Source organism: Lagenorhynchus albirostris, chromosome 14 (genome assembly GCF_949774975.1).
Source record: "Lagenorhynchus albirostris chromosome 14, mLagAlb1.1, whole genome shotgun sequence".
Taxonomy (NCBI): domain Eukaryota; kingdom Metazoa; phylum Chordata; class Mammalia; order Artiodactyla; family Delphinidae; genus Lagenorhynchus; species Lagenorhynchus albirostris.
The window spans coordinates 71,511,911-71,535,518 of record NC_083108.1 but is presented as its reverse complement, the minus strand read 5'-3'; the positions used below and the strand labels follow the sequence as shown (position 1 = coordinate 71,535,518).

General features: G+C 46.5%; 1 protein-coding gene across 4 annotated transcripts; it reads right to left on the bottom strand.

Annotated features, from left to right (window-relative positions):
• Positions 1 to 399: 399 nt before the first annotated feature.
• Positions 400 to 21,228, bottom strand: OASL (2'-5'-oligoadenylate synthetase like). Of its 4 annotated transcripts, none has more exons than XM_060170743.1 (6): positions 20,846 to 21,228; positions 15,071 to 15,353; positions 13,474 to 13,649; positions 6,357 to 6,598; positions 3,973 to 4,120; positions 400 to 1,402 (listed from the first exon to the last, which is right to left on the bottom strand). In XM_060170743.1, exons 1-6 carry the CDS (start codon positions 21,041 to 21,043, stop codon positions 851 to 853), a joined length of 1,599 nt encoding a protein of 532 aa, XP_060026726.1. In that variant the 5' UTR covers positions 21,044 to 21,228; the 3' UTR covers positions 400 to 850. The 4 variants fall into 4 exon arrangements, 3 of the variants coding, with proteins under 3 accessions (XP_060026726.1, XP_060026727.1, XP_060026728.1); XM_060170744.1 differs by having other exon boundaries at positions 13,474 to 13,616; XM_060170745.1 differs by lacking the exons at positions 400 to 1,402; positions 3,973 to 4,120 and adding an exon at positions 1,468 to 1,768.
• Between the last annotated feature and the right edge of the window lie 2,380 nt (positions 21,229 to 23,608).

The following is a 23,608-nucleotide window of genomic DNA, read 5'->3' as shown; positions in this document are numbered from 1 at the left end:
TTCTGTTTTGTAAATAAGTCGAGGGGATTTTAAAAATTTTATTATATTTTTACTTTTGGTTGTGTTGGGTCTTTGTTGCGGTGTGCAGGCTTCTCATCGTGGTGGCTTCTCTTGTTGTGGCGCACAGGTTTAGGTGCTCCGTGGCATGTGGGATCTTCCCAGACCAGAGCTCGAACCCGTGTCCCCTGCATTGGCAGACAGATTCTTAACCACCGTGCCACCAGGGAAGTCCAAGGGGACTTTTAACACCACATCATCCTCGCTCTCCCAGACTTTGCTTTTCTTCATCTCAGTTTCCCTACAGTCCTCACTTTCCAGAGTTGAGAGGCTCAAATGTTTAAGCAATAATGCCAGGACAGCCTTAGCATCTGTGGAAAGAAATGAAGACCATCCGAAAGAGAACAAACAAAGATTATTTATTCCCAACTTGCTATAGCCAGGGAATCAGCCACCATCTGTTGCCTTTGGCAGAGACTCCAATGCAAGCAGGGCAGTGGGACAGCTTTATAGTGGGAAAAAGGGAAGGCTTCAGGCATACCCTGACTGAGGCTGTTTGCACGGGGAAGCTGGAGGCGGGCTAAGCAGAAGCAGGCTGTCCTATGTGATTGGTTAGGGAGCTTGTCTGGCTTTCTTTCATCGATCCTAAATTGGAAGGGAGGGAATAAGGAAGCTGGCAGTTATTGACCAAATCCTGATGGTTTGGGCTTGATTGATGCAGGCATTGTGGTTTGGCTTCGGGCTGGTGGCTGCAGAGCTTGTGGGTCAGAGTTCTATTGTCGAATATGGTCTGGCCATTGTTCGTTTGTATATCTAGTCTCTCATGTCCCTCGTCATCCGTCTACTGGCAAGGTTAGGTGGAACTGATGGGGTCTGGATTAAATGGCAGAAATGCACAGAGAGGTCTTTCAGAGGAACTAGCTGGGTTCTTCTTTCCTTCTTTCTTCAGCGTGAGGGTGGTGCTGTCTTGGACACCATAGCTCATCAAACTCCACCCATCCTGCAGGACTTGGCCTTGGAACTCTAGCTGTTGCTCCTCTCTGAGCAGCCCCTCCTTGACTTCAATCTGCAGCTTCAGGCTCAGGACAAGGCTATTAGGGTAAACGGCATAGGCGTGGCTCCCACCACTGGGATTCTTCACAAAGACCTGGATCTCAGGGGAGATGGTCTGCAGCAGACAGATGCGAGTGTTGGAGAAAACCCCGTAATCGGCCAAGGAGTACTGGCTACTGAGGAGCTGTCGCTCCCCACCGGGCTCCTGGAAGGACAGACGCTGTAGGGATGTGGAGCCCAGGTTCCACTGGATCTTCCTTTTAACCTTCTTTATGGAGTCATAAGGGTTCACCATGATGATGAAATCCGAGGAACCCCATTCCTCCACTGTCAGTTGGATGTCTCGTGCCCCCTGGAAGGGAGAGGACAAAGAGGGGTTAAGTCCACACCCCTCTGTCTGAGTACAAAAGTGCCCTTTACCTGTCCTCATCTTTACAACGACAGCAGCAGCTGCAAACATTTAGGGGGTTCCAATCACCTTCCAGGCCCTGTGCTGGGTGCCGTTCATCCTCTTCTTAATGTATTTTATTCTCACAGCAGCCCTATGAGGTTGGTTCTGCTATTAGCCCATTTTACAGATGAGGAAACTGTGGCTGAGCAGGGTTATGCCATTTATTGACCATCACAAAAGTAGTGAGGAGCAGAGCAGGTATGTGTTTGTTTTTCTTCCACATCTTTATTGGAGTATAATTGCTTTACAATGTTGTGTTAGTTTCCGCTGTACAACAAAGTGAATCAGCTATATGTATACATATATCCCCATATCCCCTCCCTCTTGAGCCTCTCTCCCACCCTCCCTCTCCCACCCCTCTAGGTTGTCACAAAGCATCGAGTTGATCTCCCTTTGCTATGCAGCAGCTTCCCACTAGCCATCCATTTTACATTTGGTAGTGAATATATGTCAATGCTACTCTCTCGCTTCATCCCAGCTTCCCCTTCCCCACCCGCCATGTCCTCAAGTCCGTTTTCTACGTCTGCGTCTTTATTCCTGCCCTGCCACTAGGTTCATCAATACTGCTTTTTCATATTCCATATATATGCGTTAGCATACAGTATTTGTTTTTCTCTTTCTGACTTACTTCACTCTGTATGACAGACTCTAGGTCCATCCGCCTCACTACAAATAACTCGATTTCGTTCCTTTTTATGGCTGAGCAATATTCCACTGTATATATGTGACACATCTTCTTTATGCACTCATCTGTTGGTGGACATTTAGGTTGCTTCCATGTCCTGGCTATTGTAAATAGTGCTGCAGTGAACATTATAGTACATGTATCTTTTTGAATTATGGTTTTCTCAGGGCATATGCCCAGTAGTGGGATTGCTGGGTCGTATGGTAGTTCTATTTTTAGTTTTTTAAGGAAACTCCATACAGTTCTCCATAGTAGCTGTACCAACTCACATTCCCACCGACAGTGCAGGAGGGTTCCCTTTTCTCCACACCCTTTCCAGCATCTATTGTTTCTAGATTTTTTTGATGATGGCCATTCTGACTGGCGTGAGGTTTGTGGTTTTGATTTGCATTTCTCTAATGATTAGTGATGTTGAGCATCTTTTCATGTATTTGTTGGCCATCTGTATGTCTTCTTTGGAGAAATGTCTATTTAGGTCTTCTGCCCACACGAGCGGGTATTTGAACTGAGGTCAGCCAGACTCCAAAGTCTGTTCTTCACCACCGGAGGCCACACTCAAGGGCCTGAGAGCCCCAGATGTCTGAAGAGCAACATCTGGAAGGTGCTGGGGGAGGGGAATGGTGGGCCGACCTCTAGCTGATCCTTTTAAGAAGGAATATAGGCCCAGCATTGCCAAGTCTTCTGATTTGTCAAGATAAAAATCTTTTCGTGATGGTTTTTATATTCAGGAAAAATCCAAAGGCATATACTTTTCAGCCCATCTGTGGGCCTTATATGGCTGGTGGGCCCCCAGTTTGTAATCTCTGCTCCTTATTAGGGAGCCCCTGATTCTGCTTCTGCCTTCTGCTCTAAGCACCTCAGTCTTTTGCACACAACTGTAGTCCTTTGCCCCTCATCCCCCACCCTGACCCTCTCCCTGGATGGAGTACCCTTTGTTCTGAGTGTCTACATCCGTCCTTGGCTTTTAGGGCCCACCTCATGCCTTAATTTCTTCAAGGAATCTTCCTTGGTGACTTATGATGATGACACTTATTTTCCGATTCCGCAGCCCCACAAAGACCTGGGTGTGAGTTCTGGCTCTGCTGCTTCTTAGCAGTGTGACCTTGGTTAATTCACTTTACCTCTCTGAGCCTCAATCTCCTCATCTGTAAAATGGGGATAGTAACGATAAAGATAATACTACTACTTGACCTTTCTATTTTATAGACTTGTCCCTGAACAAGTGCTATGCGAATCATAAAGCACAAAGCATAATAGATTATTATGTTCTTTATCTGTACTGTGGGTTTGGCATCACATTATAATATTATATGGCAGTTTTTTGTTTTCTGAGTATCTTCTCTGGTGATTCTATTTAGCAGTTTTGTGCAAGTTTGCTTCCATCTGGCAAGTTTCTTAAGGGTTGTGGCCAGTCTTATTTCTGAGCCATTGTTGCCCCCGTGGTCACCCCCCATCAACCCCAAGCCTGGTGCTGGCACAAAACACCTGATTGAATTGACTTGCCTGGGCTCAGCTTATGCAGAGAATGACTGAGCGCAAAGAATCCCAGTGATTCTTTGGTAGGTTATGGGAAGAAGAAAAAACTGGAAAACAAGAATTTGAAGATAAGGAACCTGAAGCTCAGACAGTTGAATAATTTCCCCAAGTTCACGGAGCTGGTAGGTGGTGCAGCCAGGCCTCAAACTGACACTAAAGTCCTCTTGGCTCCATCGACACAGAATTAAATACTATGCAGTTATCTCATTCTGAGCTTCAAGCTCCTGGCATCCCAGAGAGGAGCCATTACCTTCACGTTCCATCTGGAGACTGGGTTATCGTAGTTGTCATAGCAACAGTCCTGTTTCAGGCACTGGCAGGCCCTCTGAGCGACTATGTCCCATCTGTAGCCTTTTGCCACATTGTGGGTGGGGTCAGCCGGATCCAGGATGATAGGCCTGCAACACAGAGAGAAGGCGCCCAGGTTCTTTCTGGTTTGGAGGCCCGCAAGCCAGAAAGAAACCTTCTTGGCAATCATCTGAGCATCTGCTATGTCCAGAGCCCAGGATTGTCAGTCTGGGAGGGCCCAAAAACATTGCCGGAGAGTAACAGAATGGAGAGGATTCTGTTTCCAAGAATTCCTCTTGGGCAGAGTACTTTAGGTGTTTGCAAGGAATTTTTGAGGTGTACGGAGGGTGGGAGCTCCAAAGGCATGCTGGAACAGTAACAGTGGCCCACTCAGGCAGGTGGGCCTCAAGTTCAGAGCCTTCATTTTGCTGAACAGGCTACATAAGTGAGTTCAAGGCTAGAGCTGCTGAATTGCTTTGGACGACAGTAACACCACCACCACTATTTACTGATGTTTATTGAGGCATGGGCTCAAACCCTATGTGAATTAACCTATTTTAATCCCTACGGCAATTCTATAAGGTAGGGCCTATGATGATGATGATGGTGATGATGATTTTCCCCCATTTTACAGATGAGGAAACTGAGGCACAGACCTCCCTAGGTTATCCCTAGGGATTCTTACCCATCTCCTCTGCCTCAACAGAGGAGAGGTTGGGCTGTCTCCAAGCATCTCTCCTCTAGGTAAATGTTGAATAAATACTTTAAAGAATACTGGCTTGAAGGGGGTCTAATAGCCTATTTGGGTTGCTTGGGGTGACCACATGTGCTGGATGGCAAGCCCATGATCAAGACCTGGCCCTTGTACTCCAGGAGCTTTTGACTTAGGTGGGAGCTGAGATTTTTATCTAAGTGACACAATGTGATAGCAGGCTACTGACATGAACTAGACACCTTAGGCTCCATGCTCTCAACTCCCAACATCCCTGACTCCCTGAATGGTCCTGCCTCATTTAGAGTAATAACACGCTGACCTATGGGGTGGGGTCACCTGACCCAAAGTGACCCACTAGGTGACCTGATATGCAGGCCCTGTGCCCAGAGATCAGACTTGTTCCCTCTGGAGTTTGGACCAGGAATGATGGAGGTTCCTCATCAACTAGGAGTAAGAGGGGAGCCGAACAGGTGTGGAGAGAGAAGCAGTGAGAGGAAAGGGAGCACGTGGGCAATAAGAGTGAGCAACAGAGAGAAGGGGAGTCTATAGATTTGCCTCAGGTCCCAGTGGTTTTCCAAGGTCAATTTTCTGGGCATCCTTACAATAAATCCTCTTTTCATTAGGAGGCCAGGTTTTTCTCCGTTGTAAAAAAAGACCCGACACTCACATAAGGGAATAATAAACAACCTTGCGATATTGCTTGCATTGACCTAAAACTTTTAATGTAAAGAGATGTCCCAGGCTGGGTTCCCCCAGAAGCAGATCCTAAGATCAGGATTTGAGTGCAAGTCATTTATTTGGAAGGAGATACCAGGAAGCACCAATAAGAGAGTGGGAAAGTGAGACAGGGAAGGGAAGGATGCCAGTAAAGGGTATGTGTCAAGGTGATTACCACTGTGAGCAACTGGGGGCTAGTCCCCCAGGCTGGACTCTGGGAAGTAGTAGAGAACATGTGTCCCAAAGAGAGTCCCTCCATCTGAGATGGGAGGGAGCTGGGGTATTTATACACCAACTTCCACCAGTCACTGGGGGAAGCTGAAAACCCACAGGCAAAGGGACGCAGGTGCTGACAGCTGGAGGTTGAACCAGCCTTCCTGGAAACAGTAAAGGCCCAGGGGATACGAATGGGTACAGGCAGCATGTGCTACAACATTTATCTGGCATCTACCATAGGCTAGATACTGTAGGCCCTTTACAAATATTTTGTCTGACTCTCCCAACAGTCCTGCATGTTTGGTGCCAATTACTCCTGTTTTACAGATGAGGAATAGAGATGAGAAAATGGTGGAGCTGGGCTTACACTTGGGTCTCCCTGGTTCTTTCCAGTTTCCCGTGCTGTCACTAAAAAGCTAAGGTAGCTTAGCTTTTCTGAAATGTTTTTCTGAAATGGTCTTCTGAGGGCAAGAGGGCTAAGGTAGGGTGGGGTGGTGGCTCGAGGAACAAGGAAAAGGCTTATAGCCCCTAAGGTCCTTGCAATTTTGAAAGGCAGTCAACTTGAGATGTCAAGTGTGTCAGGGTGAGATATCAGCTTTCCTACTTAATAAAGCCCACCCAGAAAACTCGATACCACCTTTCCCTTAATTCTCTTTCTTTTCTCTTTGAGATGTGGTTGGCATGCAGTGATCTAGTACCTCTCTTTTTTGAGCTGTTGTCTGACAAAGTCCTCAATGATCGGGTTCTGGAACGTATAGTAGTTGGTCCAGTAGATACAGAGTAACTTATACTGCTGAAGCAGTCTCATCACGGTGGCCAGGCCGTTGTCCAACCCGAAACATGCCTCCTCCTGAGTACCCACTTCCCAGGCGTAGATGGTCAGTAGCTCAAGGGCATAGAGAGGGGGTAGCTCGGCCTTAAGGCACCAGGATTTCACGCACTGTTGAAAGACATGGGAGGAGAGAGCGAGACCCCAAGATTCCTTATAAGGATGACATTGAACCAGAAACTAGAAAAATCCAAGTTGTGGTCCCAGCTCTGCTACCTAATGGCTGCATAGTCTTGGCCAAGTCACTTTCCCTCTCTGGCCCTAAATGGGTTTCTCCATTTTAGAATTAAGCAGCTAGGTTACTCCAGTTGGTTTCAAACTGTGCTTGACATAACTCCCGGAAATTGAGTGATAAAGGGGTGTCCCAAGGAGTGAGCAGGTTGGGCTCTGTCATCAGCACCCCAGCCTAAGCAGCTCCATTTTAATCTATTTAGGCTTCTGAAAGATTTCTTTTTTTTTTTTTTTTTGCAGTACACGGGCCTCTCACTGTTGTGGCCTCTCCCGCTGTGGAACACAGGCCCCGGATGCGCAGGCTCAGCGGCCATGGCCCACGGGCCCAGCCGCTCCGCGGCACGTGGGATCCTCCCAGACCGGGACACGCACCCGTGTCCCCTGTATCGGCAGGCGGACTCCCAACCACTGTGCCACCAGGGAAGCCCCCTGAAAGATTTCTTTTAAAGAAGAAAAAGTCTTATATAAAGTCTTAACTAAAGAGAAAAAAAATAGTATGCGTGTGTTGGGGGACTATAGGACTAGGTAACAGCTGAGAATCCATGGTGAACATTGGGGTTGCCTCTCTAACAGGCGTTTCTTCCTTCCCCATTGTATAGTAGCCATGCTGTTTGGATGGGATTGACCCAATCCTCCTCTCCAGGGTTGGCCCTGACTGGATAGGCTCACCAGTATAAACCTATTCCCCTTGCCAAGTGATTGGTTCAAGAGAAGCTTTGTAATCTAAGTTGGCTTAATTTGAGTCAAGCCTAGTTCTTTTGTTCAGTGGTTGAAAGAAGAGAAGTCCTCTCTTGTATGTGGATGTGAGGGCAGGAACAGATGTGGCCATTCTGCCACCATGAGGGAAGCCAGCCTGTGGACCAAGGTGACATATAGAATTGAGAGACGCTGAGAGTATTATAGAGAAACTGAGCTGGAGCATTCATCAAACAGTGCCTGAAGCCTCCTCTCCACTGCTGTGGGCTTTCACACATAAGCTGATAATTCTCTTTATTGGTTAAGCCAGTTTGAGTTGGTTTTTCTGTTTTTCTGTTACTTGAAAAAGAAAGCATCTTAACGGATAGCAGTCACCTCCTGTCTAAAGAACCTCTCTAACATTGAGCTAGGAAATGAAAATTTCTGTCAAACATCCAGCTATTTGGTTTGTGGAAGCAAAATTGACATCTTGTCCTGTGGCCATTATAAATAAGTTTTTTATCACACCCCTCAAAAAGACAAAAACCCACTTTGACCTTGAAACAAACAGAAACGAGGCCATCTGGTCTAGTTCCAGTCCCCAAAATAAATGAAACCTGTGCCTTTCCTGTAACTAACAAAAACAACTTTATCCTTGACTTTAAAATGTTTTTAATTGATTTCAAACTTATTTATACATTAATGAATTTGTTTTTGTAACATTTTGTGAATTCACATCTCACAAAGCTGTAAATCTTAACGAATAAAATTATAATTTTGTTAAGAATGTAAACTCATGACAAGACAATTTATTTTCTCCAATACTAGTGAAATTTTACTAGCGAGATTCTTAAAATTTACATGACAAAGAAAATGCAGAATGCCTGCCATTCATTTCTTTTAGGACTTTTGATAGACTATTTAATGGTACATTAAAAAAAAAAAAAAAAAAGCAAACCAGAAGAAAAGATGTATGTTCCCTTCCAGTGCTGATTTATGTTAGCGATGCTCTGATTTCTTCATATTTTGGATTTCTCTGACTTTTGCGAAGTTGCAATACTTCATGACCTTTCTAGATCTGATAAGCATGTGAGAAATTTGCTATTTTTCCACCATCAACAGAGATGAACTATAAACCTAGTAATCTTGGTAATCGTTTTTTCTTTAAACGCCTATTATATATTTTTTTATTCGATTAAGCCTTTCCTTCTGCAGTCTGATTCCCTTGCAACTTCTCTGCAAGGTCTTATTTAATGAATGACTTTTTACCTCTTGTTTCTGGTTGCAGCTGGAGGTTCCACTGAGACTGTTCCAAAGCTGAGTAAACTGTGTTGCCTGAGAAGTGCGCCCCATGGGCTGTTTACATTCAGATGTGCCCCTTTTTGCAATTCCGAGGGTGAATCTTGTATGACAATAGCTTTTATTCTTCTGATGTTTCTCTCCTCCCTCCCCACCTCTACTCTGTTTTTATTTCTGATTCTAGATTGTCTGATTCTTGGACAAGTCTGATTCTGGTTCTTGTACCTATTTGCATGGGGCCACTTATGTCCCCACTGATGACTACAATCGGTGACTCTGCTTTTATGGTTTGACCATCTGGTGGTCTCTGTCGGGAGACGGATGATAGGAATTTATTCTCTGCTGAGTGGCAGTCGATGAGAGTTTGATTGTATTTTGTGTTTCTCTCTCTCTCTCTCTCTCTCTCTCTCTCTCTCTCTCTCTCTCTCGCTCGCTCTCGCTCTCGCTCTCTCTCGCTCTCTTTTGGTCTGTTTGTCTTGAGTATTCAGATATCTCCTGGGAGCCCTGTTATTGTTGTCTTGTATGCCATTATGAATTTAAATCACTCAAAAATTGGGGGGTAGGGGTGCGGTGTGTGCACGCACACACATATGATTCCTGGAAAACAGCCCTGTAAAATTAGGAGCTGATGGACTGTTAGATTTTATGCTGTGTTTATTTTGGACCCGTAATTAAAATAGTAAAATCACAGCTGCCAATTCTTTTTGTTTTTATGTATGTAAATGAAAAAAAAAAAAAGGATTTCATAAAAGAATGGTCTGATTACAATATAATCTATCTGCCAGCAAATCTCTTCCCCCCAACTCCACTATGGGAAATTTATGAAGTGTAATAAATTTGTGGATAAAGACTCATATGGCCACCAAAGGGGACTGAGTCAGAATTTCACCAGAATCTTTTATTTCAGAAGTAGGCAACTTCATAAGAGCAGATTGCTTAACAAAATGAGAATTAATTACTCAGGTTAATGTTCTATTGATGACTATGTGAGAGAGAAAAAAAACACAAAAATCCCTTTCTTTCTTACTCTCCTACCCTCAATATACGGAAATACATGTGCAAACTAAGATACTTCTGTAAATGATATATTATTCCAACTGACACCTCAGAATAAAAAAAGTCCCTATAAAAATTCCTATTATAGGGCTTCCCTGGTGGCGCAGTGGTTGGGAGTCTGCCTGCCGATGCAGGGGACACGGGTTCGTGCCCCGGTCTGGGAGGATCCCACATGCTGTGGAGTGGCTGGGTCCGTGAGCCACGGCCACTGAGCCTGCGCATCCGGAGCCTGTGCTCCGCGGCGGTTAGAGGCCTGCGTACCGCAAAAAAAAAAAAAAAAAAAAAATCCTATTATAGATTATGAACTAACTAATCCTCAGGAAAACAAAGATAATTATTCTGTAAAATAATAGCATATGTAAATTGGCCTTGCTTATAAAACTATTCAGAATGATGGCTTAATATTCACAAAGTGTCTTTATTAAGTTCCTTTTCAGGAATATGTAGCATTTACATACGTTCAAAAAATCTGTCCTCCTTCCTACCAGGATAGAATTAGATAAATCAAGAATAAATCGGAACTTTCCTGGTGGCTCAGTGGTTAAGAATCCGCCTGCCAATGCAGGGGACATGCGTAGGAGCCCTGGTCCAGGAAGATCCCACATGCCACATAGCAACTAAGCCTGTGCGCCACAACTACTGAGCCTGCGCCCTGGAGCCTGCGAGCCACAACTACTGAAGCCCGCACGCCTAGAGCCCGTGCTCCGCAATAAGAGAGGCCACCGCAATGAGAAGACCGCACGCCGCAACTAGAGAAAGCCCATGGGTAGCAACGAAGACCCAACGCAGCCAAAAATAAATAAATAAATTTAGTTTTTTTAAAAAAAGAATAAATCAAATGTATAAGTAAACTTGTATTCATGTCAGAAATTTCATCCAATTAGGTATGATAATCCCACGGTTAAGAATCAGACACAGGGTATTCCCTGGTGGTCCAGTGGGTAGGACTCATCCTTTCACTGCAGGGGGCACGGTTCCATCCCTGTCAGGGGAACTAAGATCCCGCATGCCGCGTGGCACGGCCAAAAAGGAAAAAAGGATCAGACAGAAAAGGACAAATATTGTATGACTCCACTTACAAGAGGTCCCTAGAGCAGTCAAGTTCATAGAGATAGAAAGTAGAATAGAGATTACAGGGCTGGAGGGAGGGTAGAATGGGAGGTTATTGTTTAATGGGTATAGTTTCTGTTTTGGATGATAAAAAAAAGTTCTGGAAATAATGGTGATATTTACACAACATTGTGAATGTAATTAATGCCACTGACTTGTACACTTAAAATGGCAAAAGACAAAAAACCCTCCAAAACAAAACAAAAAAACAACCAAACAAAACACTTACGTCAGAAGCTCAGCCAAAACACTGGGGAAAGCCCCATCTTTTTCCCAAAATGGAACTGAATTAAATACTTCAAAAGATAGAACATAAACATCAGCTTGTTGGTAAATTAAAACACAAAAGAAATCAAGGACAGCTCTTCACATGCGGAAATGATGCTCAAAAGTCCCTCTTGGAAACTGATACTGTTGCAAGGCTTATGAAAGCCCAGAATTACAGATAGTCAAAGTAACACTTCTTGGTTTGTCATGAGCATGCACAAACTTGGGCATCTCTGAGATCAGTGATATTCTTACAGTTAAGATTTGGTGACTAGAACCCAGAGAAGCTCACTTACATGTTCCTTGGTCCCTGACCCCAGTAGATGAGTTGGTAAGAATCATAAAATAATTTTGAACCATGAAAGTGAACGACAACTCCTGTGATGTTACGTTTCCAGACAAAAATGAACTATCAACCTTTTTAGCATCACGGGATTCTAGTTTTGTTTAACATACAATATGAATTCTTTGTGTCCTTAAGTATTGATCAACAAACACATCTCGTAACACTTAGCTACATAAAAGTTCTCAAATAAAAGAAAACATCAAATTAATAATACTGAATCAGGGACTTTCCTGGTGGCACAGTGGTTAAGAATCTGCCTGCCAATGCAGGGGACACGGGTTCGAGCCCTGGTCAGGGAAGATCCCACATGCCGCGGAGCAACTAAGCCCATGCGCCGCAACTATTGAGCCTGCGCTCTAGAGCCCATGAGCCACAACTACTGAAGCCCGCGCGCCTAGAGCCCGTGCTCTGCAACAAGAGAAGCCACTGCAATGAGAAGCCCGCGCACCGCGACGAAGAGTAGCCCCCACTCGTCTGCAACTAGAGAAAGCCTGGGCGCAGCAACAAAGAACCAACACAGCCAAAAATAAATAAATAAATAAATAATAATACTGAATCAAAAAACTGCTTCAAAAAACCATATGCAGACAAATTCTTGTCTTAGAGGCAGAAACTTTTGGGGTTTTTTGTTTGCTTGTTTGTTTGTTTTTGGCCACATGGGGATCTTGGTTCCCTGACTAGGAATCAAACCTGTGCCTCCTGCAGTGGAAGCATGGAGTCTTAACTACTGGATCGCCAGGGAAGTCCCTTAGTGGCAGAGACTTGAACAAAGAAAGGGCTATAGAAGTAAAGCTGATACGTTGTTCTGTGGACATTACAATAAATGTGCAAGTCATATACAGGAAGAAAACACTTTGTACACTTAGACAGACAGACAAACAAAGCAAACAGATCATTTTGTTGAGTTCTAGCTCTCCAAATCCACAAAACCTTGGATCAATTCCTCTTAAGTGACTGACTGACCAAAAAAACCAATTTCATTCTTGGCTTCAGTGATGCTAACATCTGAAGATACATCACAACCTTGGTAGAAGTGATAATCATGTAAGAAAATGACTGCTTTTCCACCATAAACATACCAACTATAAACTAACTTTGGTAATATTCTGATTTTTATCTTTAAATACTTTTTTTTTCTTTTTGGACTGGACTGGTCTTTCTAAAAGCTGACCCTTACCATTTTTTAAAAAATGAGAAAGCATATTTTTTCTTTCTTTCTCATTTTTTGTTTGTTTCTGAGTCTTCCTTTCATAAGTTCAGATGACATGTTCATCTGGGTAGTTTGAAATATACCTGGTACCATGCAGACATCATATGTGAAATCTAAAAAGTAGCTGCTGTGGATGTACTCACTCAGTAATGATCACGAGACTCAGGAACTCAATCATTTGGAGGGGGAATTGGTGCAGTGTGGAATTAAACGAATTTTTCCACTTGTTAGTCCTTAATCAGCTGAGATTAATGTCCAGAGAGCCCAGAGAAGTTGGCCTTAGCCAGCACTGGACTTTAGCTGGACCATTACAAGCACTCGTTCTTCCAAATACAGTATGTTTCTTATTTCTCTCCTTCCTCCTCTGTTTCTTTCTCCTCCCCCTCCTCTCCTTCCTCCTTCTTCATCTGCATCTTCTGCCATGTTCACATTTTAAAAGGTGAGCCTTGGGCTTCCCTGGTGGCGCAGTGGTTGAGAGTCCGCCTGCCGATTCAGGGGACATGGGTTCGTGCCCCGGTCCGGGAAGATCCCACATGCCGCGGAGCGGCTGGGCCCGTGAGCCATGGCCGCTGAGCCTGCGCGTCCGGAGCCTGTGCTCCGAACGGGAGAGGCCACAACAGTGAGAGGCCCGCGTACCGCAAAAAAAAAAAAAAAAAAGGTGAGCCTTCTCTCGCACCCCACCTCCATTGCCTCTTGGTGCAGTTTCCCGAGATGACAGATATGGTTCCTGCCTTTTTCTTCCCCTCCCTCCTCCATCTTCCGCTCCTGCCCCCAACCTGGCAGCCTCCTCACCTCCAGGTACCAGTGTTTTACCAGCCGCAGGAGGCTCTTCACCTTGGCGGGCCGGTGTTTCACGAAGTTTCTCTGCAGCTCGCTGAAGGATGGGGAGAAATGTCCAGGGGAACCGCAGGCCTTAATCAGGCTCACATAGACCTCTGGGGAGGGATGAGAGTTGGGAACAGATGGCCCTGAAGAGGGAGGAGGCGAAGGGGAGAGAGTGAGGGCTCAGGAAGCCCCAGGTTGCTGACTACTCCATGGGGGAGAGACTGGTAATTATTGGAGTATCTCTCCAGGGAGACCTGGGACCACATAGCTTAAGAGACTAACAGTTTGCCTTCTTGGTTGTCCTTCCGGAGAATCAAAAGTGAGTTTTCCAGAAACAGACTCACAGTCATAGAGAACAGACTTATGGTTACCAAAGGGGGAGGGTGGGTGGGGGAGGGATGGATTGGGAGTTTGGGATCAGTAGATGCAAACTATTATACATAGGATGGAGACACAACAAGGTCCTACTGTACAGCACAGGGAACTAGATTCAATATGCTGTGATAAAACATAATGGTGTATATTATGGATAACTGACTCACTTTGCTGTACAGCAGAAATTAACAACATTGTGAATCAACTAGACTTCAATAAAATACATTTTTTTAAAGTGGGTTTTCTATTCCTCAGGCTACTCAAGGACTATTGTCCTCTCTTGATGTGCCCAACACCCTCAGTTTCCCTTAATGTCTGTTTTGGATCTCTCAGCGATTTATATGAAGCTTCCATCACCATAGGGAAGGACTAATTCCATATAAGAAAGCTGGGCTCAGAGAGCACGTTTGCTGAAGGGTGGGGCGTACATCACTAACACTAATGCCTCCCACTGTCTCTTTCTGGCTCAGATGGGACCCCAATTCTGACACTTTCTCCTTGGAGCAACTCCCAGCAGCCACTCTAGTTAAGAGGAGCCAGTGCACCAGATGAAAGCTGGATCATCTGAGCTTGTAGCTGATACCGTTACTAGTGCCATCGGTGCTCCTGGGAAGCAGCTCTCAGCCAATGGCTGATGGGAAGCAGAAGCTGGTGGATGAAACACTCAACAACCCACTGGGGAGACGTGCTCTGCACTTTTCCCAGAGCTCTGCAGGGCACAAGCCCAGCTGCTCAGCACGGTGACTAGTTCAACCTGCATCTTGTCGTGCTCCCCGCCTTCCGTCTCACTCCCCTGCTTCCCCACCAGCATCTCCTGGGACTGCTTATCCTCACATGCCTGTCTCAGGCTCTGCTTCCGGGAAAGCACAGACAATGACAGGCCCCCGCCCCCGGGGTAAATGTTTCAGAAGCTCCCAGGGTTGCTCTTACTCCTTCCCCTCCATGGCTCTCACTTCCTCTCCAATCATATATTTATCTGTGTGATTCTTTGATAAATCTGTTTCCTAAGTTGAGCCACAGGACAGCCAGAGTTGAGTCAGTCCCAGGCACTGTGGTCACCCAGCACCCAGCACAGGACATGGGTTGAATGGGTGAATACAGGTGTCTGCACGTGGCCACGAAGGAGAGGTGAGGAAGCTGCGGGTCCCCCGGGAGGGTGGTCGTGTGAGTCTGGTGGGCTTCCACTTACCCAGGACCCTGTAGGCCGGCACGATGGTGACAGTGATGGGCTCCGCAGTCTCCCAGGACTGGATGGTGAAGGCGACAGCAGAGTGGACTCCCTGGACCAGCCTCAGGTCCTGGAGCTGGAGGCTCAGGAGGTCCTGGCAATACCTGAGCTTTTCACATAGCAGGCTCAGAACGTCGTCGTGGTGCCTGGCCTCCTCCTGGAAGCTGTGGAAACCACTCAGGAGTATCACCAGCTCCACCTCTGAGCTGTCCCTGAGCACTGTGCCGTTCCCGAAGGAGCCCACCTGCAGAACACAGAGTCCCGTCACCCCGAGGCCACTGCCTGGACCAGGCAATCCCTGATGCTCTTTCCACGGATGATCGCCACTGCCCTGAGGGATGGGCGGGGAGTATTTCCTTTTTTAAAAATTATTTATTTATTTATTTTTGGCTGCATTGGGTCTTCTTTGCTGCGTGCGCGGGCTTTCTCTAGCTGTGGTGAGCGGGGGCTACTCTTTATTGCGGTGCACGGGCTTCTCATTGCATTGGCTTCTCTTGTTGCAGAGCACGGGCTCTAGGCGTGCTGGTTTCAGTAGTTGTAGCATGCAGGCTCAGTAGTTGTGGCTCGGTGCCTCTAGAGCGCAGGCTCAGTAGCTGTGGCACATGGGCTTAGTTGCTCCGCAGCATGTGGGATCTTCCCTGACCAGAGATCGAACCCGTGTCCCCTGCATTGGCAGGCAGATTCTTAACCACTGTGCCACCAGGGAAGTCCAGGTGGGGAGTATTAACATCCCTTCTTTACAGGAGACAAAGCGGGGATGTGGAGAGGCAAGCCTCTCGTCCAGGGTCACACAGTGGGTGCTTCCAACCAGGCAGCCAGACTCCACAGCCCACGCTTCTTATTTACTCCACTGCCTCGCTTCCAAGACTCAGCCTTATCTGCAGAGTGATCCCCACTCCAAGGGAACAGTCATCCTCCACAGGGTGGTGGCTGGAGGATTCTGGCGGGGGCGGATGTCTGAATAATTTCATGACATTAAAAAGGAAGGCACAGGGGGCTTCCCTGGTGGCGCAGTGGTTGAGAGTCTGCCTGCCGATGCAGGGGACACGGGTTCGTGCCCCGGTCCGGGAAGATCCCACATGCCACGGAGTGGTTGGGCCCGTGAGCCATGGCCGCTGAGCCTGCGTGTCCGGAGCCTGTGCTCCGCAACGGGAGAGGCCACAACAGTCAGAGGCCCGCATACCGCAAAAAAAAATACAAACAAAAAGGGGGGCACAGGGACTTCCCTGGTGGTCCAGTGGGTAAGACTCCGCCCCCCCCCAATGCAGGGTGCCCAGGTTTGATCCCTGGTTGGGGAACTAGATCCTGCATGCATGCCGCAGCTAAGAAGTCTGCATGCCGCAACTAAGATCCTGCCTGCGGCAACTCAGACCTGGCACAGCCTAAATTAATAAATAAATGAAGAAATAAATATCTAAAACATAAAATAAAATAAAAATAAAAAGGGGGGCACAGGATTGCCTGGTGGATGAGAACCGCGGGCTGGGGAACGGGGCCGCCTGACCTTGACCTCGCCCCGTGCCCCTGTTTCTCAGTTGCATCATCCTCTGAACGCTGTTCATCTGGAACCTCAGAGTAATGACGGCACATGAGTCACTGGCTGATTGGGAGGATTCGACGAGACAATGTGTGCCAAGGGCTTGCCGTGGTGCCTGGCACACAGGAAGTCAGCAATATATCTCTCTTCCTTCTCCTGCTCTACTCGACTTAGATCATCTCTTCTGCTGCCTGGAGTTCAGCGTCCCCATCTGAATTGAAGGAGCCTGAGCTGGATGATTTTGAAAGGGTCTTTTTGATGTTCTGAGATCCTAAACTTGCTCTCCAGCGCTGTGGCCTCCGGTATACAAAGTCCCCCAACTCTCTGGCCTTCTCTCTTTCTCACTCCAGGTCGGGAGGTGGAATTGCCAGGGATGCCTCAGACCTCAGGTCGGTTACCTCTAGTGGTGGGTGGAGTCGAGGAACATTGATGATGACCCAGCTGCCGCCAGTTGAGCCCTCGCTGTGCCTGGCACCACTGAAAGCCCTTTGTACACACAATGTCTTTTAATCCTCACCCCCATTAATTGAGGTGGGGGGACTAGTATAATTATCCCTATTGTACACATGAGAAAAGGAAGGCAGTTGGGGGTTAATCAACTTGCCATGGGCTCACAGCCAGGACTGATAGTCACAGTCAGATAGAGGGTCAGAACACCAGGTGTGGTGGTTCTACCTCTTTCTTCCCTGTGACCCAAGTCTATGTGGCAGGCCCTGCTTCTGTGCAGGAGTCCGCCATCTTTTGTTTCCTCTTCCTTTCCCATTTTCTTTCTCCACCTGCGTTCGGACTCAGCGTTTCTGCCCTACGTGAGAGGGTTGGGAATGGCACTCTGGGTGCGGATGAAGAGCACATCCCGCTGAAGGCTGTGCCTGTGCTGCCCTTCCCACCTTTTCCAGTGGTAAGATACAGGCAGAGAGGGAAGAGCGTTCTAGAACAGGCTTCATGACTTGCTTCAGTCCAAACCTATTCAAACCCAAGGACAAGCATTCACTCTTGTGGACCAGCACAGCTTACCAGATTTTCAGGGGTGGGGGGAGGGTTTAAAGCCCAAATAAAGCGTTAATTTCTCGTTGGCCAGGGGGCACAAGCCGCCCACACAGGGTGGGCAGGTAGCTCCCTCAGCATCCAAACTCCCTCTGTGGGGAAATGAAACCCACGGGGTCATTTGGAGGAAAGGTGCAGTTTCAATACACCCATACAAAGGGAGTAGAGTCATAAGATTTATTACTTTCAAAAATAGATAACTGGGCTTCCCTGGTGGCGCAGTGGTTGAGAGTCTGCCTGCCGATGCAGGCGACACGGGTTCGTGCCCCGGTCCGGGAAGATCCCACATGCCGCGGAGCGGCTGGGCCCCGTGAGCCATGGCCGCTGGGCCTGCGCATCCGGAGCCTGTGCTCCGCAACGGGAGAGGCCGCAACAGTGAGAGGCCCGTGTACCACAAAAAAAAAAAAAAAAAGAGAGAGAGATAACTAATGAGAACCTACTGTATAGCACAGGGAACTCTACTCTATGCTCTGTGGTGACCTAAATGAGAAAGAAATCTAAAAAGGAGGGGATATATGTATACGTATAACTGACTCACTTTGCTGTACAGCAGAGACAAACACAACATTGTAAAGCAGCTATACTCCAACCAAAATTAATTAAAAAAAATTTTTTTAATGATTTATTACTTACAGATCCCAGAAGCAAGGGGACACAGTGAGCCGGGAGAAGGGCAGTCTTCCACCCCAGGTCACAAGCCAGCAGGAGATAGAGCAGGGTAGCAAGCACCTAGTACTTACAAAGTGATTGGGGCAGAGGTTACTAACTTTTCACAGGCTTAACTCTAAGTGGTTTTTTTTTTAACACCTCTATTGGAGTATAATTGCTTTACAATGGTGTGTTTCTGCTTTATAACAAAGTGAATCAGGTATACATATACATATGTTCCCATATCTCTTCCCTCTTGCGTCTCCCTCCCTCCCACCCTCCCTATCCCACCCCTCTAGGTGGTCACAAAGCACCGAGCTGATCTCCCTGTGCTATGCGGCTGCTTCCCACTACCTATCTATTTTACGTTTGGTAGTGTATATATGTCCATGCCACTCTCTCACTTTGTCACAGCTTACCCTTCCCCCTCCCCATATCCTCAAGTCCATTCTCTAGTAGGTCTGTGTCTCTATTCCCGTCTTATCCCTACGTTCTTCATGACCTCCTTTTTTTTTTATTTCTTAGATTCCATATATATGTGTTAGCACATGGTATTTGTGTTTCTCTTTTTGACTTCCTTTACTCCGTATGACAGACTCTAGGTCCATCCACCTCGCTACAAATAACTCAATTTCATTTCTTTTTATGGCTGAGTAATATTCCATTGTATATATGTGCCACATCTTCTTTATCCATTCACCTGTTGATGGACACTTAGGTTGCTTCCATGTCCTGGCTATTGTAAATAGAGCTGCAATGAACATTTTGGTACATGATTCTTTTTGAATTATGGTTTTCTCAGGGTATATGCCCAGTAGTGGGATTGCTGGGTCGTATGGTAATTCTATCTGTAGTTTTTTAAGGAACCTCCATACTGTTCTCCATAGTGGCTGTATCAATTTACATTAAAAAAATTTTTTTTAAACCCTCTTAGCTCTACATTTAAAAAAAGTTTTATTTATTTATGTTTTTTGGCCACACAGTGCAGCATGCAGAACTTCCCTGACCAGGGATCGAAACTGTGCCCGCTGCAGTGGAAGCTCAGAGTCTTAACCACTGGACCACCAGGGAAGCCCACTCAGTGGTTATATTAAAAGGTTCCACCGGGGAAGGCAAAGCAGGAACCTGTGGGGATACCCTAAACCTACCTAAAAGTCCAGACTCTGAACATTTGGTGTTAGTCGGGTCACCATACTGTAAAATGCCTAGGCAGCCACTCAGAAAAACAAAATCGTTTTCCTCAAAATTTGTTTTCCTCATCACAACTTTCTAGTTTTGACCTTCTTGCATTATTATCCTAGCTCGGACAGGAGGTGACATGATGCAGCTGCAGGAAGGGCTTGGGGAAAAAAAGCTCAGTGAGGGCAGCCTGGAGTGGAGTAAGATAGATCCTGGTTGAAATCCCAGCTTCACTACTAGCTGTGTGACCTTGGGCAAGTGACCTCACCTCTCTGAGCTTCCATTAAAAAAAATATCCATTATCAAAAACTTTAAACAGAAAAATAGAAAGAGCATACAATGAACACTTATACATCCACCCAGATTCAACAAGTCTAAACTCTGCCATATTTCCTTCAACTAAGCCACTTTAAAGTAAATTACAGACGCTAAGGACCATCGTCCCTAAGTACTTTAGCATTTGTGTCCAACAAAAGAGAACATTTTTCCCCATAACCACAAAACTATTTTGCCTCAAAGAAAAACAGTTCCCTGGGACTTCCCTGGTGGTCCGGTGGTAAAGAATCAACTTTCCAATGCAGGGAACTCAGGTTCGATCCCTGGTCAGGGAACGAAGATCCTTCATGCTGCAGGGCAACTAAGCCCTCGTGCCACAACTACTGAGCTCCCACGCCTCAACGAGAGAGCCCGTGTGCCGCAAACTACAAAGCCCACACACCCTGGAGCCCACGCGCCACAACTAGAAAGAGAAAACCCGCACGCCACAACTAGAGAGAAGCCCGAGCCTGCACGCTGCAACAAAAGATCCCGCATTGCCACAACTAAGACCTGACGCAGCCAAGAAAATAAATAAAATAAATAAATATTAAAAAAACAATTCCCTTATATATATTATTTAACATTCTGGCCATATTGAAATTTCCCCAATTGTTCCCAAATTATATTTTACAGATGGTCCATTCACACCAAGATCCCATCAGAGACCTTGCATTACATTTGGTCATTATGGATCTTAAATCACTGAGTTTCCATTCTGCTCATCTGTAAAATGGGAAAAGAACAGTACATACCTCACAGGGTACACAAATTAGACATAATACATGTTAAGGGGTTAGGCTAGTGCATCCAAAAAAGTACACTATTATTATTAGCTTCCTTACTGGACTTGCTCTGCTCAAGGCAGCAGTGCATTGGGATGGAGTGTCTTGAGATGTCAGTAGCATGGGCTAGAGATAATGAGGCAACAGGTCCCAGCATCCTCAGGGATGTAGACCCACAAGCTGCATTTTGCCCAGCCCTGGCCTGGGGATGGAGGGAACCAGTCTCACCTTGACCACCTTCAGCACCCCCAATTCCTGGTCCAGCCCATGCTCCCCTTGGAAGCTCTGCTCCCTCAGGAACTGCTCCACGGTCTGCACAGTCTCCAGCACCTCTTTTTTCCACTTCTGGCTGGGATGCAGGCAGTCAGTTACGAAGGAGTTCAGCCTGGAAGCTGGGGTGACAAACAGCTCCGGGAGCACTGCCATCTCTGTCTTGAGAGTACCACTGGTGGCTAGATATATACCCACACACCTACCCAGCTCCTGGCACACACACTCTTCTTTAAGGGGACTCCTCTTCAGCTGACCTCCAGCACCCTGTGGAACAAAGGACCAGAGTGGAGAGGAAACAAGGGGCGTCTGGCTGACCAGGGTATCCTCTTCCTGGAGGCCGTTCACTGCAGCTGGGGTACTGAGGGACACTGTGTGAAACCACCTTCACAGGCGGGGCTTTTAATCACCCTTTCTGCTGTAGGTTTCGTTTCTCACCTCTTAGTTTCCCTTTTACAATTTGGAAACTGAAACTGGCTTGAGGATGGCCCTGGGAAAGGCAACTCCCCCAGGAGATGGGAGTTGGATGGTATCCACCAATCCCATCCCCACAACCTTGTCACCCGAAACAGGCTCAGCAAGAGCAGTGACTCACTCGAGGTTGGGCTGAACAGTGGGAATTCTAGGGTTCCGCAGAACGAACTCTGGAATTCCCGTCTGCCCTTTGCCAGACTCGTAACCTCTCTGACCCTCACATAAATAATCCTTAAAATGGGTTTAAGAATAATACCTACCCCATAGGTTGTGTGGATTAAGCGTGAGAACATTTAGCAGAGAAAACATTAAGTAAATGCAAGTATTGTTATTCCTTCATTGTACATCTAGTGAGTGCTGGCTGGGTGCCAGACATTGTGCTAAGAAGACAAGGTAAGACGTGGTTCCTGCCCCAGGGGCTCCCAGAGCAGTGGGGGAGACAGAGGAGACAGAGAGTCCAGTGTCCTGTGTACTAGGAGAAAAGAGGGCACAGAAACCTGGTGGAAATTCAGGCAGAAGAGTTTCTTTGGGGTCACCTGTGGTGTCAGCAAACACCTGCTTGAGATGACTCTTAAAAGACTGGGAATGTGGCCAGGAGACAAAGGGCACAAGACAGGATAAGGCTGAGAAGTGTGAATGTGCCAGGTATGTGCCAGGATTCGGCTGTCAGGTCCACGTTGGCTTGGAGGGCAGGGAGGGGAGAGGGGAGAGCTGTGCCTGGACAGGTGGGCAGGGATTGAAACTCGGAATGCCATTCATTCATTCATTCAACAAACATTTGTTGAGTGCCTGCTATGTGCCACGCAGGTGTCCTGGGGATACAGCAGTGAATAGGCAAAATTCTCGGACTGCAGAGGGCTTACACTCTAATGGTGGAGACAGATAATAAACAGGATAAATAAGTAACATTATAATAATTAAGACGGTGATAAGTGCTAATCAGGAAAATAAAGCAGGGAAAGAGGTTAAAAGGTACTGACTACGTGTGGGGGATGAGAAGTGGCAACGTTTAGGGGTTCAGTCTCAAAAAAGGTGGTTAGGGAAGGTCTGAAAAGGAGACATTTGAGCAAAGACATGAAGAAGGCGAAGAGTGAGCTGTATGTATGTCAGAGGGAAGAATGAGAGAAGGTAGGACTTCCCTGGTGGTCCAGTGGGTGAGACTCCACTCTCCCAATGCAGGGGGCCCAGGTTCGATCCCTGATCGGGGAACTAGATCCCACATGCATGCCACAACTAAGAGTCTGTATGCGGCAACTAAGAAGTTCACACGCCCCAATGAAAGATCCCGTGTGCCGCAACTAAGACCTGGCTCAGTCAAAAATAAAAAAACATTTTAAAAAATTTAAAAAATAAAAATAAATTAAAAAGGAATGGGAGAAGGAACAGCAAATGCAAAGGCCCTGTGGCAGCAGTATGCCTGGTGGGATTGAGGAATAGCAGTGTGACTGGAATGGAATGATCAAGGCAGGAGAGTGGGAGGGGATGAGGTTTGAGTACAAGGGTAGGGGGTAAATTGTGTAGGATCTTGAAGACCACTAAGACTTTGGCTTTTACTCTGATTGAAATGGGAAGCCACTGGGGAGTTCCAAGCAGAAGAGGGACATGGATGGACTTTCATTTTAAGAGTATCACACTGGCTGTTCGTGGGAAGATTGGATTAAAAGCAGAGGGTGGGGAGTGGAGGTGAGAGCGGAAGCAGGAATTCAGTTAAGAAGCTACTACAACAGTCCAGGCAAGAGATGTGGCACCTTGGATCAGAATGGTAGCAGTGAAAGGTAGGGAGAAGTGGTATGATTCAATTTTCTTATTATGGAAAATTTCAAACATGAACAAAAGTAGAATAATACAATGAACCTCCACGTACCATCCCCCATCTTCAACAATTATCAACCTGTAGACAGTTTTTTAAATGTTTATTCAGGTCTTCTGCCCATTTTTATTTTTATTGGCCGCCCGGCACGCGGGATCTTAGTTCCCCAACCAGGGATTGAACCCATGCCCCCTGCAGTAGAAGCACAGAGTCCTAACCACTGGACCACCAGGGAAGTCCCAACCTACAGACAATCTTGTTTCAATGATATCTCCATCCACATCTCCCCTCCTGTATTATTTGGAAGTGAATCCCAGACATCATATCATTTCACTGGCTATATTTTGAGTGTAAACAGGTCTTGCTAATGGATAGAGTGTGATGTGAGAGAAAAGTTAGAGTCAAGGACCACTCTAAGGCTTTTGGCCTTAGCAACT

Excerpts from the sequence above, each read along its gene's own strand:
- OASL (XM_060170743.1), bottom strand. The coding sequence starts at position 21,043 with ATGGCAGTGCTCCCGGAGCTGTTTGTCACCCCAGCTTCCAGGCTGAAC. Across the intron at positions 6,599-13,473 it reads TAAAACACTGGTACCTGGAG|TGCGTGAAATCCTGGTGCCT; the intron begins GTGAGGAGGCTG and ends GTCTTTCAACAG. Across the intron at positions 1,403-3,972 it reads TCTCCAGATGGAACGTGAAG|GGGGCACGAGACATCCAACT; the intron begins GTAATGGCTCCT and ends TCTCCCTTCCAG.